At 37.5% G+C, this 13,237-nt stretch overlaps 2 protein-coding genes across 2 annotated transcripts; one reads left to right on the top strand and one right to left on the bottom strand.

Moving 5' to 3' along the window:
* Window positions 1-4,921: 4,921 nt before the first annotated feature.
* LOC117338446 lies at window positions 4,922-8,358 on the bottom strand. The gene is made up of 2 exons (XM_033899802.1): window positions 7,899-8,358; window positions 4,922-7,018 (listed from the first exon to the last, which is right to left on the bottom strand). The coding sequence occupies exons 1-2, from the start codon at window positions 8,224-8,226 to the stop codon at window positions 6,351-6,353; spliced, it is 996 nt and encodes a 331-aa protein (XP_033755693.1). The 5' UTR covers window positions 8,227-8,358; the 3' UTR covers window positions 4,922-6,350.
* A 1,913-nt stretch (window positions 8,359-10,271) lies between these two features.
* LOC117338424 lies at window positions 10,272-13,191 on the top strand. Its single transcript, XM_033899781.1, has 2 exons — window positions 10,272-12,454; window positions 12,505-13,191. Exon 1 carries the CDS (start codon window positions 11,091-11,093, stop codon window positions 12,396-12,398), a length of 1,308 nt encoding a protein of 435 aa, XP_033755672.1. The 5' UTR covers window positions 10,272-11,090; the 3' UTR covers window positions 12,399-12,454; window positions 12,505-13,191.
* The last annotated feature ends 46 nt before the right edge of the window (window positions 13,192-13,237 follow it).

Raw genomic sequence — 13,237 nt, 5'->3', positions numbered from 1 at the left:
TTGTTGGCCCGGATGGAAGTGTACGAGGGGTCTTACTGTGGGAGGAAACCGGAGTACCCGGGGAAAACCAACATGTGGTCGGGCAGGTTACCCCATACCTTTTCACGTCCGAACGGGGAATCGAACCCCGGTCACCTAGGTGAAAGGCAAGTCTGTTACCACTGTACCACCCGATATGTATCTCTGATGGCTGAATTAATTAACTTAATTAAGCATTGGACGGTTTTAATTGTGTCTGAAATGCCGGAGAAAGCCAAAATTCCACCCGTTAATTACTGAAGAAGCAATGGAAGGTATGGAACCGCAAAACCCTTTGGAAAGAAGTATTTTCGTCTGAGGGTTGCTCCATCATCAAGCGGAATGGAGATATTCTTCACCTACCCCTTGTGTAAAATGAGACAGAAGGGGTATGCGTTGGATAAGAGACAACCACCCAATTCATCCATGTTCTCACCACCACCCCGTCTCCGCTTCAGGCTAAAGCCAAACCAATTCTCCCTTCTCCATGATTCACACCTTTACTCAGATACTTACTTCCAACAATGCCGCGCTCCGCTAAATCCAGTTCTTCTTTAAAATAACTTTTGACCTGCGACTTATAAATCTCCAATATGTATGTTTGATGATCGGATTGATGAAAACCCTTAGGATGAGTCATGAAAGAACACGCTTCCAATGACATTTATGTATTTCAGGAGCAACGAGTAACGGCCGCCCTCGCACTCTCGCTCCCTCGCGTAAGGAAGTTCGCTTATTTTCTTGAGAAACATACATATATAGGGATATACATTACGTTGGCTATATATATATATATATATGTATGCGTGGAAGCGAGAGTGCGAGGACGGCCGTTTAAACCCAATCTAGCGTTCTCGCGTTTTCGGCCTAAGGTCAAAAACGCGAGAATGCGAAAACTCGACGGTGAGAATGCGAAATCGCGGCGGCGAAAGTGCGAGATTAATCTCGCGTTTTCGCCGTCGCGTTTTCGCATTCTCGCCTTCGAGTTTTCGCATTCTCGCGTTTTCGCTCTTTCGCATTCTCGCATTCTCGCGTTTTCGCATTCTCGCGTTTTCGACCTAAGGTCGAGAGTGCGAGAATGCGAGATTTGATACTTGGCCCTAACGAGCCACTATAACATGGCGAGTTTTTATGTCGCATTGTCGCGTTCATTTTTTAATGAATCGTCCTCTGTAGTTTGTGTGACCTCTGAGAGTATCCGTCCGAGACACTTTGATTTAAAATAAATCTCCGTACCATGCAATACGATGGCGTGGGTTTGTTCTCGGGAACAGCCAATGTATACAAAATATTCTAAATCACAGTGATTTGTCGGAAAATTGAAACCCCACGGCCCGTGAAAATGTGCATTATACGTAAGATACATTTGATTCTATATGTTGATAATTATGAAACTAATTTTTTTATCGGGAAATTGGATTGGTCAAGACAGAATTATCTATGATGAGAGCGTGCGTGCGTCCGATATTGGTAGCTATTGGTCAAGGTTAAAGGGGTTCTAATGCAGAGAGATACTCCCTTTCGGCGACAGAACCTAGAAATAACACAGGGACCTGAGAATCTGTTACAGTCTGTGTTATTGGACTATGTTATACACATGAGCAAAGGTTTAATTACATATAGACTGTAACAAATTTTCAGGCCCCTGTGAGTAGTAGTAGCAGATTTGTAGGTGGTAAACCAATAACTATCTAAACAAACTAACTAAGGTCCGAGGTCAGTTTTACATTCTATTAGCAAATCATTTAATATACTTGTACATCATCACAGGACGCCCTCAAGGTCATCAGACAACTCCGTGGGTTCTCGGTCAAGAAAGGTATGCATGATCTTCTTAGAATGATCAACACAGCAGAGGACCTTTTGGAGGAGCAGGCCTTTGCTGATCGTGCTTCAGCTAGACAGTGTACACTGGACTCATTTTTGTGCAAGTGACTGTTTAAAACATTCATTGGATAAATACACGTGTATGTGTTCTTGAAAATCAAAACCATAATTCAATCGAGAGACTTTAGTTTACTGTGTGAAAATGGACTAAGTTTTTTAGTTAGTTTAAACATATTTTATTGTCAATTAAGTGAACAAAAGGATAAGGCACAAGTTATGTCAACTTATTGACGCCCTCTCCTAAATACAATATAATATCTATTGGCCTAGACAATATTAATGAAATATAACACATTATATACATGTATATATAGTACGAATGTATATCTTAAAATCTTTTGCTGGACTTTATAAAATAATGCACATGTCTGAAAATATTTAGATTTACATTATCGGCATACAGATTGTTACCATACAATAAAGTATTCAATGTTATATTAATATTTAAGTTTCTTAAATTGTCAAATAAAATGCCTCTGCAATTTACATACTTTTCACATTCAAAGAAATAATGATAGGCACTCTCGCAACGATTTCCACAACTACAATCTGGACTATTTATGAGATTTACACGGACCAAATCATAATTCAATGCACTGCATCTATGTCGTAATTTAGTATGGATAATATTTGTCTTTCTGTCACCAAAATTATAAAATGTTGGGTATTTATCAACATTAAGTGTGTAATCAACACAAAGGATACGTAAAATAGATATTAATTTCAAACTTGTAATGATTTAAGAGCATATATTGAAATATTATTTATTAAATGAAGATTATTATTAATTAAATTGTAAGAAACAAACAATTGTCTTTGTTTTTATTTAAAGTTAAGAATATGGCATGTATTTAGTCAAATCTATACAACTTGCACCTGAGTTCAGTCAATTAAGAGTTACGGTTCCTAGCTGATGGTCTAGCTCAATTTGGTCCACCTCGCTATTAAGACCACTTTGACCCGGACCCCCAGATGGTCTTAATAGTGAGGTTTTACTGTACACTGTATATTAAACTTATTTTTTAACTGAAGAGGTCTCCTCTCAAATGCTTACCATAAGTTAGTGATCGGACACCAAAATAACACTTAAGTATGTTTTCAATGAAAAAATAATCAAAAAAGGCATCAGGCGGCTTGGAAAGAGTATTTCATACAAGTACAGTTGTAATTGTAATATCTTATCTCATTTCACCATTTTTGAAATGCAACATCGATGTCAATCACCCTAACCAGTGGTATTTAAATCGATTCCGTTCATTCCACGATTAAACCACGCCCCGAAATGGACATCTCTTGTCAATTAAAGCAGAGCACGCGCGCGTTTAAGAAATCGAAGTGTCGTCTGCAAAGCAGAAGCAGACATATTGGAAAGTTTGGAAGTTGCTTGCTGTTTGTTCGACCTTTGAAAGAAGAAAAATCTGAAAGGAATGGAAGAAAAAAGAACGGACGTCGGGAACTCTGATGGTTTACAATGAAGACAATAATATGGAAGATAGTAAGTGTTAAAGTGAAATTCTGTAAAGCAGATTTCGACTTTTTAGTTCAAAACCTCCAACCCAATCCCCATCCCTTGATTAATATATATATGATTCGGATAAGAATTAATAATAATCCCATGCGAGCCTTTCAAAAAAAGGGGAAAAAAGAAAAAGAAAAATGCCCTCACTTCAATATTTAACAGGTCGACATTTTTGGATTATATGATGTGTGATGTGACCCTACATCGTTCTATAATAGTGACATTCATATCGCTTGAAATAATTACAATGTAGTTAAAATCTGAACATCTTTGTTTCATAAGTCAAAATTTTAAATTAATTACTAATTTTTTTTTTTCAAAATTACCGGCGATATCATGTTTCGCGACTATGGTAAGAGATAGCTGAGGTACTACTAAAATTATGTCAACTTTTGTTATTTGTTCTCTTCTTTTTTCCATCTTTTTATTTGAATTTTCCTGATTTGATTTTTCAATTGACTTGTCCAAAAGTCTGCACACTGATCAAAAATTGTCCCTTCTTTCAGCTTATAATAATGGCATCGTTTTCCGTTTTGCGAAATCATTGTTTTACTGGCGAGCATTTTGGAAACAAATTGGGGTAAGTACAAAGAAGGAAATGGTATAAAAACAACGTTATAAAAAGGTTCTTGGTGCAGATACATGATTATATTTTGAAATAAAACAGCTGGAAATGATGCCAGCATTATGAGCTGAAAGGAGAAACAATTTTCTACAAATGTGAAAATACTGTTCAAATTCAGAAAATCCAAAGATTTTTTTAAATGCATAAAATAAAGAGGAGCAAATTATTTGAAAGCGGGAGAACCTCCCTCGAAAGTTGCAAATAGCCCGATGATGCAATTTTAAGGTCATTTGATAAAACATCCATTGAAATTACAAATACATTTTTCGCAAATAAGAATATTTATATTTTATAGATTTAAGGGTATTTTTTAAGAACACAGTTTTTTATTTTAATTTTGACTTTGAAAACGGTCACCGTTAAGTCGAAATAGGCCAATAGGCAGTATACCCTTTACATATAGAGACTATGTGATGGTTCGTGGTTCGTGGATATGGGCATTTCTAAGCATAGTCCAATAGCTAGCATGTGCAGCTGTGCGGTTGAGTATCGTGTCGGTGTACCGAAGGTAAGCAACGTCGAGCGTAGTCAGCTTTTGGATGGGTAACCGCTTTGAGAGTGGTACCCGTGTACATGTACCCGCGTACACAGAGGCTTGGCACGATTTTACAAGCCCCTGTGTCGTGACCTTGCAATTTATTTGAGATTGTGTTATTTCTTGATGTAAAATTGAAGAATGTAGTGGAGAAAGAAAAGATATGTTGTACGTGCACAAGAGAGCTTTCATATGACCAGCGTTTATCGAAAATGAATTATTTAATATTTCTTGACCGAAAAGTAACATTAAATTACGTGACTGTAATTATCCTATAACACTGTATCGTGCATTCGCCTTCAACAACCCATGGCAAGATATAACACAAAATTTCAAATAAATTGCAATGGCTCGACCACACCGAGTGCTAGTTTTATTTCTTTACAACATCAACAAGATTAACAATGCTCAAAATCACACCCTTCACTCGCCAGAATATCCGTGACCTTAACATCCTCCTCCTATTCTTTCTTGAATATTTCATCGTATTCAAAATTTGACGAAGATATATGTCTACGAATACCAGCATAGGTGTTAACCTGTCAACGTGGCTCGCTAAATGAGACATACGCGTGTATCCTACCCGCTTTCCCACTAGGAAACGCTCGGCACTTTCCGCCATACAGAGACCCTCTCCGAAATAGGAGAAAACATTGTCATTCTTATTCATTCCATTCAAACGAGTGAAATTATATTTCATTTCCCATAAAATCGGTATGTTTTTTTCAGAAGGTTTATGAAGCTTGAAGTCGGAGGACCTCCAAGATATCTGGTAAGTAAAGTGGAATCCAATGTTTTGTTTTGTATATTGATATTTAACCTCCCAACCCTATGAGGTTGTGTCGGGTTGGTTTGTGCGAGTTATTTCCCTTGTCACCGCGGCGACCTCTCGTGCTCTCGATTTTAACGTCTATATCTCCATATAGTGGTTATGGTTATGGCGTGTTGTAATATTCAATAATTACACATTATTGTTCGAATTTCACGCTTGTATTCATTATTTCATACGACATATTTTTACTGATATTAAACTTCATATTTTTATCCAATTAATAATCAATAGTTTGTAATTTAGTTACCACCGTGTCGACGTCATTTAATTTACCAGAATCCAGATATTATATGCCATTCATTCTCATCACCGGCAGAGGGCGTCGTCGAAGATGATGAAATTCGAACGTGAATTGTAAGTGGTGTATGTACTATTCAGTATTCAGCCGGAACTATTGCAAATAAAACATGTGTATACTTATGAAATTCGAAATAACAAGGAACTGTTAAAGACGAGAAATGTCACTACAAAAAAAAAAAGCAATATTATAGGTCACTTGGGAAGATATTGAGGATATCTAACAGTGTATTCACAAGTGAAAAAAATCACTTTTATTTATTGAATATTTTTCGATATCTATTTGGTAAAATTCAAATAAATCTATTGATGAGATATACTTCGAAAATGGCTGGGTTTCCTTGTGTTTTCCCGTTGTTGCAAATGAAAGGCCTATCCAGCGGTTTCTGGTGTTTTATCAACCGTTTAAAAAATCCGATATGGCCCGACTAACCCATACCAGATTACTTAAAGGACAATACTAGACAAAAAAACTTGACTCGCATAAAGTTATATTGAAGTTGTTTTTATATACAGTATGCTTTTGACACATTATCGAACGGATGGATGGACGGAACCCATTTGTTTATTCCCCACCAATTTGCCAATGGAGACATAGTTGGCAATAAAAATGTATTCTTGTATATGTATCACTCCCTCAGACATCAATCCATGTCCTCGATGACACCAGAAAACTATGACGTAACGCCATCACCACGTCACTACTACTCTTTGCATAGACACCGAACATAGGCCAAAGCTCTTGCGTGACGTCAATATCTGTGAAATTACAGAGGACGGCTAATGAAGATCTGTCCACAACCGTCATTATGCCATCTGCCATGTTGACTCGAATTCCCAGAGACATTTTCTGTCGTGTACCGGCCGTACTGTTACTTATATCCGTCAATTCACCATGGTTCATTTGGTGTGATTGACATGCACTTATGACCCGACCAGTGACGTCATCACGAGAAACAACAAACGACCATGTGGAGTCGGGCTCCCATCCAATGTAATGGGAATTATCAATAACCCAGTCCCTCCCTATTCCGATCTCGAATAACAAGTTTCGTCCAGTCAAATTAAAGTATATGCTATAGAATGCGTCCACTTCGAAACAGACAGTGTCCGGATTTCTTAAAGGAAGGGAACCCTTCACACCGTAATATGTTTGAAGGGTGTCTTTACCTCCCGTCGGCCAATCGAAGGGGAAGTCATTTGTGAGATTTTCCCATGGTTTCTGGGAGTTGAAAAGGGATTTCCTGTTAAATGACAGAAACGTTCTTGGGTTCAGCGATGCCTCGCTCATGTAGATGGGGAAATCTAAAACGAAATGGAAATAATTTAACAGAGTGTGCTATTAGGTTTAACTACATGTACTAATTGAATACATTTATATAATCAAACTGTATTTATTCCCATTTTGTGATTAATAATAATGTAGTATTTTCTTTTTATATTTTAACGTGAAAATATTTTGGTAACAAGACAGGATTGCACTTTAACTGTGTCTTTTAATAATAACTGTTTTTATTATTGATTATTCGTAAGAACAACATGACGATTAATATAAAAAAAAAATGCCGAAAACAAGTGTAGGAATAAATTTCCTAACACCAATGCCTTCCACAAATTACCTTTTTATCATACAATGAGACAAAAGCAATACAAATCTTCAATATTATCTTTGATGATATATTTGATAAGCACTTTGGAGCATAGGAAAAGACACGCGTCATACATGTACAAGAGAAAAGAAGTTGAGAATGTCGAGAACATGTATGTAAAGAGGGTTTTTTTCAATACAATTCAAGGTTAACAATATAAATCCCAATATCGTTAAATAATGCATCGGTTGACAAAACATAAACTTTATATTTCGTAATAGTATTATAATTACTTTATGACTATTGGGAAAAAACCACGTGATTTTAAACTGTTTGGCAGTGCCCGAACAATTTGCCAAACAGAAAAAATCTAGTTTTATGACATATAAATTACATACATGTAAATTATCTTTGTTCACCGTTTAATAAGTTTGCTGTTTCACAGTTTTGTTTTGAACATTTCCCTGTTCCGTTCATGGCGTCACCTTATTTGACATACTGACGTCACGCACAATATTCCTAAATCTTTACCTGAAAAGATTAAGTGTTTTAAACAAAAACAAAAAAACCCATGAAATTAGAGAAAACATTCTTACCTTCCAGTAGAGTATTATCTGAATTCGTTCTCTTTATTTGTCTCACAATCTTCTCATTTTCTTCCACTCTTTTTGAAAGATCTTCATGTTCCAGCTTAACGTCTTGTAGGAATGGCGTGCTGCTGTTCTCTGTTCTGCCACACACTCTCACGCACTCATCCACAGTTTTTTGGTGCTGGGTTCTCATCAAATCTACGATGAATGGTCTGATATTGTCCATTACTTTTTGTTCTGTGATTGCACTTTTCAAATCCGCATCGCGACACAAGCTTTGAGCCTGAAGTTGAAGAAGTGAAACTATCACAGGGACAAATTGTAGAAAACGCATCGTTGTCGGTAGGATTGGGAAGGACGTGTAGGATTTTGTCAAAAAGCAAACGTAGAAAAGGTTGTTTTCACTCAGCTGGTTAAGATTGTGTTATGGGCGGACAGAATGTTGACTGTTAAGTGTTGTGGAATGTCGAGTATCGACCACTCAGATCGTATTGCACGTGCATCTCTGAACGACACAAAAAATAGTGAAGTGGTGAATCCTAGTAGCCCTGACAATTTTAATATCGTGTGAAATGATAATGATATCATCGATATACAAAGGTTTCTGTATACAATGTATTATATAATATAATGAAATTAAATTATCATTGAAACACCCCCTTCTCCTCCCATTTTATTCGGGCTGAATACATGCCGTACTGAATATGTCTCTAATCGTTACCACTTATATCCATACCCAGATAAGATATAACTGTTCTTTCTATGTACAGTCTTTATACTTAACTGATGAGCGACAGAGCGGAGTTATAATGATTATATAATGTTGACAAATATTGACCAAACTTTGCACCAAAAATGACAACTCTGCTTAATTCGAACACTCGGATAACTCGAAGCTTTCTCGTGGTCCCGTCGAGTTCGAGTTAACGAAGTTCCACTGTATGTAATACTGATGAACTGTTAATATACAGTTTAAGTTGTATGTTTTATTATGGTATTGCATCATTATTTATGAATACTCTTTGAATGTCACGTCTCTGTATGTACATTTATTTCAACAACAGGTGTCCAGCGAACACCAGCTCATTACAATACCTTACTTATCACCACGAGGTCTCTAATTATTGATTAATACATATCAATACGTATGGTATTCCTGTATGTATAAAAACATTGCTCCACATACCACATCAATGCCTAAAACATGTCCTATTCTTTTGGAAACGACGAGAGCAACATGTGTTAATGTATATGTATGTAAGTGGTAATGATGTTTTAGCGGTTTACGCTAAATTGTGACTTGACCAATAATAGTAGTTTCTGTGCATGGTATAAGTGTCCTTCATCGTTTTGTACTAATCTGTTTAAATGCATGCCTTATTCTTGGGGAAACAGACAAGAGCAAAATATGCTTTTCCATCTTCATGAACTTTTCTTCTTTTATAAACTAAAAAATTATCTCAATAAAATGGCCATTGTTTAGCAATCTGTGAACCATGTAGGACTGTTGCGAGGCGAAAGATAGTGTAGACCAATAGGTGTCTCTTCAGATGGGTAATATATTGGGTTTTGCTTGTGAAAAGTTAAAGGAAAAGGGAATGACTGTTTATACTGTTATATTTTATCCAAGAAAATACCGACGTTTACAGTAACAAATTAGCCAACGGGACAGTCAGCCCTGACCCTGGTTCCATCAGCGTGCATTAGCTTAAAATGTTCCATGGGAAGACTTAACATTTAAGAGGAAATTTATGTTTCCCCATTCGTTATTTATATGCAGTGCATGTCAGTTAACAAAGACTCGTTTGACTTTCATTTACATCAAAATAAGATATACTGTAATTAGCTGTAAACTTAGTGATCATTTGGGCGATGTTTTGCCGCGTCCTAGTTCCGACATTTCAGCGAGATTACGCTTTAAATTTACCCCAAATTGTCTATTTTCTTCATATTAGTATCATGAGTAAATTCGACGTAAATGATATCCAATGTGCTTCATACAATTCTTTGAATTCTATAGGTAATCTCGAGGATATAACCGTTAGATGTGTCTGGCCTTTATGTTGTTAGCGTCAACACTCGTTATTAAATCACAAATTCAATATTCAAAAGATGTTAATTCCTGTTCATAACAGTCACGTCAGAAATACATAAAAAGCCATTGAAAAAAGAAATTCACAATATATATATATTCACTATACAAGGTAAATCCTCTCGTATTCACGTTGCTGTCTTCGTTTTTTCAATCGTAAAAAACACATTTGACATGCGGTTAATCCGGCTATCGAGCAGTGACGACCTTTAATAGATCGCTTCTGATCAGCTGTCTGTCAATAGAGACCGTTCCTATCCTGTCCGCGGCGGTATCGGGTTCTATGTATTCGGTCGTCTGCGTATTGGACCAATGGTCCGTTTTGACAAAAAATATGTACAGCGTTGAGCTACCTGTAAAGGGAAGGCGATCGTAAGATTGGGCACAGAATGTTCAGAATCACTTATGGCGGCCACATAGTGCTCGGTTCTCGTCATGTGTCGAGGTAGAAGAATGTTAGCGTTGATTTGATGTGACGGAATCAAAATCGTCTTACCATCTACTTTACATAAATTGTTTTGATCACACGAAAGGTTGTGTATTTTATACGAAGGGAAGCTCCCCCAGGGAACATACACGAACGCGATTGGAGTTATTCCATTTCTGTCGGACATGAAAAAAATGTAACTAACAGTATTTGGAGTTTAGATGAATTGACAAGGATATGACCAGTATCTAATGGCTGTGCCTATTTTGGACGGAATTATATGTGTACGATTGTGTACGAGGAGGACAAATTCTATGTTCCATGAGTGTTGTTGTGTGGATGTATGAAATAAACAGCGCGCATGTGTCGTATGTTTTGGGAGGATAGGATGAGGATACATTGGTGCATAGATAGCATGATCAGGTGCAGTTAACGGGTATTACGGCATAGACTTAATCTCGGATATGTATATCAACAAGTGTGTTTACATGATAATATCCAGGTGCGAAACACGTGTACAGGTGTACTAATATAACTGTGTATTTACGATTAGGAGGAGACGTTAGTGTCAATTTGTACGATTACAGACACGGACTACTGAAAAGAAGTAGGCTATATCTACACTGATGTGCGAATTTGAATACCTGAACTAGGTGTCAGGTACGCCCAGGTGTTACAGATGTCGGCAGTGCTTCCTAGCGCGCCCGATTCATTATCACACCCATCGCCTACTCATCCTCTTCGCTCACCTGTCCAGCTTCCCCACTCGAGCACCATGCAACGTAATTATGCCTTTGCTACGTTGCCTAGTTACCTGCGGTACGCTCGCAGAGAAACCATAAAAGCAGACGTTGCCAAGGATACCACAGCTTACGCCAATATCAGGCAGAAAATCAGTTCTACAAGCCTAACAGTTCCTTATGAGAAAGGACTGGACACCCTTAGAGCACTTCAACGCTCAAATAACACTTCAACAGCAGAGCTTGGATCCATTTTAAAACTTCAAAAACGACGGACAGAGACAATCACGTATAACAGAATTTCGGCAAAACAAATCATCAGTGATGTGCTTACAACCGGGAGGCAACCGTCACGAACCCGGCTAGGATCAGAAGGTGGTTCTTCTGTCCGGAGTACGGAATCAAAACAGTCCAAGGTCAAGGCCATACGGACAAGACTACCGTACCGGAAGGACAGGATAGATTCGGAGACGAGTAGCATTGCCTCTAGAAGCAGACCTACTTCATATACAAGTTGGTATACGGACGATTCTTTATGGGGCGATAAACTAGACGAAATAAAGGAACGTTACGCCGATAGCAGTGACTTTATTACGTCTATGCGCCGTGATAAAGCTGACAGCAAAAGTGACGTCAAAAGTGACGTCAGTGAATCAGATCTCGCGCCACGATTCGACGTTAATAGTACTTCACCTGACACCATCAAAATCAAACATTCGAAAAAGAAAAATCCGAAGTTAAAGAAAGCAGGATTTTTACCAACAATTCCAATTCATGACGAGGAGCAACGGAGTAGGGACGGCAGTTGGTCAAGTCATACAACGGGAAGTAGCAAGTCCACAAAAATGAATGTAAACTTCTTGTGCAAAGAAAACCTCGATAAAAGGTACATCCCGAAAAGGAGAAAGGTTGAATTTAATCTAAAGCCAAAACGACCAGTGAGATTACCACCCATACAATCAAAGAAGGAAACAAAACTTTACAAAAAACCGAAATCAATTTTGAAAAAATACGATGATGTTTTGGACGGTCTGCCGCCATCTCTTTCGCCTTCCCCTACGTTCGGAGAGACGAGGGAGGGAAATCTAACATCCAGCTGGCAGGTTCATCTCCCCCGTTTAAGGTCACCAGTTCCGAGTGCACGGAGACAAGCTATGTGTTTTCAAAGAAAGAGTATCAAAGTGAAATGTAGTAAAGAATTTGAAACTGTAGCTAGTGACATTCAATCTGATAAAAACGAAACGTGACTCGTGATTTGGCTGTATGGATAATATTCGGGCTGCATTTATTCTGTGTAATGGTGTAATCATGTGACAAAGCCAAGTGTTTGGATGTTAATGGTATGCTTACCAATAATGCAATCTCGTTAATCCTCGTTAATCAAGGCAGATTGGATCCAGTATAAAGAGTTATATTGATTTTCGCGACGACTTAAGGCTACATGCTACTCTGACGTGAAGCATACAGTATATCTATTATACAGTAACGTTTAAGAATTACAGTTTGAACTTGGATATCTTTGTCGAGACATTTGGAGGATACACAAGAATTTATGACGCTTTAAAATGAGCCAAGAATTGGTATTACACTTGTAAAGACACAAATATATGTTTTAACAACACGAAATTAGAGAACGCAACCAAATTCACTATTATTGTTATAATATTTTTTATATCAGTTTAGCTTTCATGGCATTTAGGGAGACGACTTTCTTCGCGAGGCTCCCCCTGATAAACTTGACTTACGGTATTCTTCAGTTGGAAACAATAATTAATTTGTGATGATATATTGTGCAACTATCGAGTAAAATTCGTGTGCAAATATTTACTATGGAGTTAAATTCGCCGTACCTAATTGTTAAAGTATTCGATGAATGGGAAGATAAAGAGTCCCCTGTGAAGTTCTCATTTCAGATCTCTGTGGATAACGTCACAGGTAAATACTGTTTCTCGGGTTAGTATAGTAAAGATGTGTAAACAGGTATAAGATCAGATTTCTGTATGGGCTCTAACTGTCGTATTAAATACATTGAATCATCTCGCCCCATTTGTGTCTTGAATTCATTGAGGTGGAAGTTTGTGTTTCG

The sequence above is a fragment of the Pecten maximus genome, chromosome 1 (assembly GCF_902652985.1).
Source record: "Pecten maximus chromosome 1, xPecMax1.1, whole genome shotgun sequence".
Lineage (NCBI taxonomy): Eukaryota > Metazoa > Mollusca > Bivalvia > Pectinida > Pectinidae > Pecten > Pecten maximus.
Note: the sequence above shows the minus strand (reverse complement) of the source record. Positions and strands in the feature narration are given on the sequence as shown.

What these genes read in the sequence shown, in the direction of transcription:
- LOC117338424 (XM_033899781.1), top strand. Translation starts at nt 11,091, where the DNA reads ATGTCGGCAGTGCTTCCTAGCGCGCCCGATTCATTATCACACCCATCG.
- LOC117338446 (XM_033899802.1), bottom strand. Translation starts at nt 8,226, where the DNA reads ATGCGTTTTCTACAATTTGTCCCTGTGATAGTTTCACTTCTTCAACTT. An exon ending in AGATAATACTCTACTGGAAG is followed by an intron (nt 7,019 to 7,898) that starts GTAAGAATGTTT and finishes ATTTCGTTTTAG; the next exon opens with ATTTCCCCATCTACATGAGC.